The 6,772-nt window shown below is 29.9% G+C and overlaps 1 protein-coding gene across 2 annotated transcripts in view; it reads right to left on the bottom strand.

Moving 5' to 3' along the window:
* Positions 1–417: 417 nt before the first annotated feature.
* Positions 418–6,772, bottom strand: part of LOC106678682 (protein prickle) — a 430,151-nt gene continuing 423,796 nt past the window's right edge. For both annotated transcript variants that reach the window (XM_014417379.3, XM_014417378.3), the window contains 2 exons: positions 4,158–4,494; positions 418–1,812 (listed from right to left, as the gene is read on the bottom strand). In XM_014417379.3, coding sequence (XP_014272865.1) covers positions 813–1,812; positions 4,158–4,494 — 1,337 coding nt within the window. In that variant the 3' untranslated portion in view covers positions 418–812. The remainder of the gene's footprint in view (positions 1,813–4,157; positions 4,495–6,772) is intronic.

The following is a 6,772-nucleotide window of genomic DNA, read 5'->3' as shown; positions in this document are numbered from 1 at the left end:
CAAACCGGCTTAGTAAAGTTGGATTTGGAATCCTGATGAAATGAAGCAACTTTTATGAAAACGATAAAATTTTACTTCATGAATTCGAACATATTTTACTGAAAATTATTCAACCTTAATTGTTTTCTTTTCTTTGGTACTATGATCACCTGAACTTCTTCTAATATTTTTCAACAAACTGGTTGCTATGTTATATAAAATTCATTATAGATTCTAAAAAAAGTGATACAAATTTAGAAATGTTCTGTTGGAGCACAGAAATTTGCATTTTTAGGGAAAAAAAAACTTGGTATTCTTGGCCTTAAAAAATCATTATATATATAGTTAAGTTTTTTTTCAAGTTTTCTCTCGATAATTATATATGTTTTATATGTATATTTGAATAGTATGAAATTACTAATGACAGGATAAACAGGGTTCACAAATAAAATAAAAATATATTTTTCAAATAATATTTTACATTGAATAAATAAATCAGTCCTTTTATTTTGAAACTACCAGTAATAAAATATTACCGCCAAATTAAATTAAAAGACTGAAAAAATAATACATTTTTACATTCAATAATGAACTAAATTATCAATATGATAAAAATCTTACTACACTCCAGAATTTATCACTTTTGTTTTATTAACAATAGGAATTAAAGGATATTCTTGGAATTTAAATTTCCTCAAATTTCAATTTACAGAAAAAATATTTATACTTTTACATTTATATCTTCATTACAATATGTTCAATTTGTTATCACTAGTCAATATTTTAATGTACAATTATTCTTATATACAAATTAGCTCAATAGTTCCAAAATATCATGAAATAACACAATTTTTGTCATCAGTTTTCTTAAGAGAACTGTGATTACCTTGTTGTCTTTTAGCGCAAGCCACAGCATCATTAGGAACATAAGATATTCTAACACCACCATAAGCTCTTCGAGGTGGAAGCTTATAGGCATTAGTATCATCACTGGAACTTGTTGAACAAGTTGAACATGAGCTGTCCGAATCATAATTTGTTGTTTTATAACTACAACTTGGTTTATTATGATCTACTTGTGGATTTACACAACGGAATCTAACACTAAGATTTTTCTTTGGTGATGGAGGTCCAGGCAATTCAGGCAAAGGTTTTCTCCTAACTATTGAATCAGGGGCTGACTTGGCAGTCAGTCTCAAAGTTTCTAAACTACAAGCTCCCTCACCAAAATGAAGTGTTTCTCTATCCCTTCCACTACATTTTGAAAGTAGTTCATCTACTTCTTTATGAACAATGATCTTTTCTTTTTTTTTCAAATAGTCCTCTGCAGGAATTCTTCGAATAAAAGGTTTTAAATTAACATTATCCATGCTATTGCATTCAAGGGGAAGTTTCAGCCCAATAGATTCATGATTTTGACTACATTCATCGCTGCTTTCTCCTGTTTTCTTAAAAAAATTTTCAACTTGTGGTAACAAAATTTCATTAGCATCCATGAAAAATCGATCCAAGTTGTTTTCATCAAGCTTATTTTTATCTATTTCAGATTCATTTGAATTTGTAGATTCTACTTCTTCTTTTTCATTTCTTCTTCTTAACTCCTCTAATGTTTTTTCCAGAAGTAATTGATCAAATGGTTGGCTACTACTAGATGAAATATTGTAACTGTATGGTGAAGGGAGAGGAAGGACATCTTGTTGGTTTTCAACAATAGATAACGTATTTTCAGAAAATTTTTGGATTGAGTCTTGAATCATTTTTTTCCCCATTTTTGGAGATCTGCTTTGAACATTCTCACGAAGAGAGTTATAGGAACAGAATGAGTCATAACTCCTGAAACAAAAAAATATATTTATTTACACAATTTTGACGGATAACAATTTGAAAAATTAAAATATAACAAAAACTAATTACAATTAAAATTATTCCTAATAGTGGAGATAATGTTTACTTTTAATGTAATCAAGGGAAGATAGCTGAGGGTTCAGTAAAGAAAGTAACATATCTTGAGTATAGTAATTTTTCAATATATGATGATGTTTTGGCTTGAAGAATGAAGCTGAACTTCGAAACTTTTACATTAATTGCTGTTTTACTTTATATTCTTTTGGTTTATATAATGTTTATATTTTTTATTTTCGTTTACATTTTTATATATTCTCTTTTAGATATCGTTTTTACATTGATTCTGATTATTTCACTTTTCATATATACTTAATTTTCCAAATCACATATTGCTTAAGTTTATCATCAATACTATGTTTATTTAATTGTTTTGTATTCTCCCATGTATTTCCTTCTATATCTATATCTATTCTTTATTTCTTTTATGGTTGTAAAGAAGTTAGGAGCCTCCCTGATTATGGGCTTACAACTTAGGCCGAAACGTTCCACACATTACAGTAGCATTATATTTACTGTGTATTACCCCTAGCTAGCTTCTCCTTAAAATTATTCAAACTAATAAATTATTTCATTTTTCAAATGAACCAATCTTAATGCAATACATAACAAATTCTGACTAGATAATGTTGGGGCACAGTTTTTTTTTAAAACTCAGCTATTATTAATAACAAACTATTAATTTAGTAGTCATAAATACAACAAATATAAAAACTGTAAACCTAAACAACTTTGGTGTGAAATGTAACATATCAAACTTAAAATAATAATGTTTAAACAATGAATACTCCATAGAATGGAAGAATATCCTGACATAATTATATCCCATTAAATATAGACAAGTATATTTAATTAAATATATTGCAATATTCTTGTGATTGCTGACAGTTAAATCTGATTTCCTATTTAAATTTAGTTGTAATAATTTCATTGTTAATTCATGCAGCATTTACTACATTAGATCATTTCTTATAATATACGTTTTTTAACATTTATTTGTTGAGTTGAACGATTTTAGCTGGATACTACTAAGAAATCAACATATAATATTTTTACTTATATTATTATGTATTATGATCATGCCAAATTTAAAATTTGAGCTTTAGATGGAAATATGTGTTTTGAAGTCCCTTGAGTCCAAATAAGTAAGTCTCACAAAATGATCTTTGAGCCTAGCTCAGAAAAGAAAAGTTGTATAAAACTGACATTACATATTTATGGATGTATATTATATGTCTGAGATGGTATATTATGTAGTATAATGATATAAGAGTAATTTATTTGATAAAGTTGACTGGCTGGAAGTGCCACTTTATTGAATCAATTTTTCAATTTTCTCAGGAAGGTCTAGCAATTTTAATAAAACTTGATATACCATATCAAGTTATCTTTAATAGCAATTAGATCTTATCCTCATTGAAATAGTTAAACAGGGCTTAAATGGCAAATTAGAAAACAATAGTCTGCTAAGGTACTTATAATTTGGTTTATTTAAAATTTTTAAACATTTTTGGGGGTGATGGTAACGAGCCTTGCCAACCAAAAGGTTACGAGTTTGAGTCCCTGGCCCTATCTGGGATTTTTTCAAGTGTATAATTATACAATAATCACTCATAGCCTTCCCACGGGTATTTGTGAGGCCTGTTAGCCAATGTGTGGCAGTCACAAAAATAGGCATGGTAGTGACAAACTCACCCTAGGAAAACCACGTCATGAAACACGAGATATATTTCCTAAGTACATAGGTCGAGGCCTTGGACCTCCACGGTCTGTCGCGCCAATAATAATATTAATAAACATTTTGCATTGCTAATAATAATCAAAAATGTATAAGTATAAAATATGAAAGAATCTGATAATAAACTAAAGGAGAAATAGCAATCATATGTACATGGCTTTGTTATACCGTGTTAAACTGTTGTATTATTGGCAGGAACAAAGTTAATATTCATTATTCAAACGTTTAGAAACTCTAAAATATAAATTTTCATACCAATAAAAAAAATTAGAATTTATTATTTGAAATTTTCATCTTCCAGGACAGTAAGTGAAAGTTGTGTGATGTACACATTATAATTTAACTTATATCACTTATGAAATTTTCAGTATGAAAAACTAATTCAAAAAGAAATTCAATAAAAAACTTGGTAAAACTATATCTTTATGACATATTCTTTAGAAGGATCCTTCAAAATCGTACAAAGTTAAAATCAAATAATACTTTAAATTAATATATTCTTTGTTAAATTAAAATTTACGATAAATTTTCAACATACTTTAGTTTTTGTTGTGATTGTGCAGTTAATGAAAAAGCTGAAATGCCTATTTCTGCTTTTGGTTTTGGTAAGATGGAATTTTGTGTATTGTTTATTTTCCTAGAGGATGGTGGTGAACTAGAAGATTCAGATATAATACTGCTGGTGGTCTTTGATTTTCTTAGCTTTTGGTTATCTTTTTCTTCTGTGGGTGGTTCTCCTTTGCTGCAGGCAATAGAGCAGAATATTGCACCCCTTCTTGGAAGAAAAGGGCGTCCCAGAAGTGGAGAGCGGCACATACGGCAACAAAAACATTTATCTGTTGCGTGCCAATGTTGTCCATCATGACTCATTTGACCTATGACAAAATGTTATTGATAAATTTAATGTATATGTATGTGTGTGTATATATATATAATAAATATTATATCATATTTGTGTCAGCTAATTAATTTAGAAGGGAGTAAGGAAGTAATAATGATAGAGATTGAAATGTTCCATTAACTCTCCTTTAATAGAGTAAACTTACAAATAAATAGAAAAAGTGAAATTCACAATAATACAATAATAATACATTAAATTTGACACATTTGAGTCCTCCCTTCTTACTTAAGTTCCTCTATATAATAACATTATAAATTCTGGTAATAAAAATTTCCTCTCCAACACTACTGATATAACATACCTAGCAGACCTTAAATATTCCCTTTATACATAGGTAAAGATTTCTCAGTTGATGGTTTCTGTTGTACCTATCCAAGCCACCTATCATACTCAGTTCTGGGACACATCAAAATCAACTCTTGTTTTCACAAAATCCAATAATATTTCTGTCATTCCTTGACCTTATCCAAATTTTCAATGATATTCCCTTTCCCATTATCCCAGTCCATTGATGGGATGGCAGAAAGCCTCTCATCAAATCCCCTTACATTTTTAAATAAGCTTGTTCTTCTCAAATAATTTACTATCCAATGTCCCCCAGTTCCATAGATGTACAAAGAAATCTGAGAACTTATGAAGGAAGCAGATACCCCAAGAAGACATTTTAAGCATACTCAAATATAATGAGTGATTATTCCAAGTTCATGTTCCTTTGAAACCCCAAGGTGGAGTTATTGGGAGTTGATCAGATGTATAACTTTGTTCCTTTCCAAGCCTGTGATGTCACTATAGGTAAATCTTGATCTACCTACAGGGTGCTTTCCTATTGGCCTTACCTCCATCAGCTATTAGGGCTTTCAATCATCTCCCATTCTACAAACATGGCCTTACCATTTCAATAGGCATTCCTAGATGAATTTAATAACAGAATTTACTACTGATGTGGCTTGGATGTTGTTATTTCTTTCACAGTCCCTTCTGGTTTTTCTTATGGCTTTCCTTAAGAATCTTATTTCCACGGCTGTACGTTGGCTCACATTTTTCTTAAACATTATTCAACTTTCTGATCCATAAAGAAAAACAGATCAAAATAGATATTTAAACAGGTATATATGTGTCAATTTGTTTACTTCTTGTTTGCCTATTAGTGGTGAAAATATCTGAAAGAATACACAATTGACTTCTCTAATTCAGTTCAATATCTCTTGGTCTATTTGTCCATCACTACTTATAACAGTATCTACAAAACTTTCCACTATTTCATTTTATTTTAAGTTTCTGTCTAAAGCAATTAATTGCAAACTGTTGGTATGTCCTTCCAATATACATAATTTTGCTCTTGTAGTAATTTATACTCAATTCTTTGGACCATCCATTAATAGCTATTTGAAGACATCATGTCCATCTGGAATTACCAACATGTCATCTGCATAAATAAAACTTTTAACCACACTGGGAGCAGGTCCCAGTATCATACAGTTGCTCTAGGAATTCTCCTTTTGCATATTTTTCTATTATCCTGCTTCACTCCCTAGCAGACTTTAAAGGGTGCAGATCTTGAACCATTGAGACAAACTATATCTTCTGGGTTTTGATATACTGATTTAATGACAATTTTCAAACTTGGTTGAATATTTCTCTCATCCAAGACATTTCAAATTATTTGGCATAGAAATGAGTCAAATGCAGCTCTTAGGTGAAGAAAAGCAAGGTATTGTCCCTTCCTCGATCCCATGCCTTTTAAAGATTGCCTTAGGCTGGTTCTGTTTCATCTTGTCTCTTTGCTCCCACCACAGTCCTGATTCTCAGCAAAAGTCCTTACATCACCTCTACTTCTTTCACAAAAAGTTCTTCAGGAATCTTCCCTCTCACCTACCTTATTTTACATTGACATAAACTAACACAAAAATATCCTCCTTGGTTAGAAACCTTCTCTACTATCCATTGCTATACTTCAATAGAATTCATTTTCAATTTAAAATACTATAAAAAAAAATTGAGGAGTTATATAACTTGAAATTAGCATGTTTCCCAAATCACAAGAAAATTGATCTTAATCCACAAACAGCTCCTAAGACTCTGTGATTCATTTCCTTAAAGTATCTGTATTATCTGGATTTGCAATGGAAATTCTTCCTCATCAAATCATTAAGAATGTTCCTATATTCTTGATCTGATTTATTTCTTTACATATCGTCAAAGATCAATCTTCTCTATGAGTATGTATGTGCGTGTATATATATAATATATAA

The sequence above is a fragment of the Halyomorpha halys genome, unplaced genomic scaffold, assembly GCF_000696795.3.
Source record: "Halyomorpha halys isolate HHAL.00 unplaced genomic scaffold, Hhal_1.1 Scaffold154.1, whole genome shotgun sequence".
In the NCBI taxonomy this organism is placed as follows: domain Eukaryota; kingdom Metazoa; phylum Arthropoda; class Insecta; order Hemiptera; family Pentatomidae; genus Halyomorpha; species Halyomorpha halys.
This window is presented reverse-complemented; position numbering and strand designations above follow the sequence as displayed.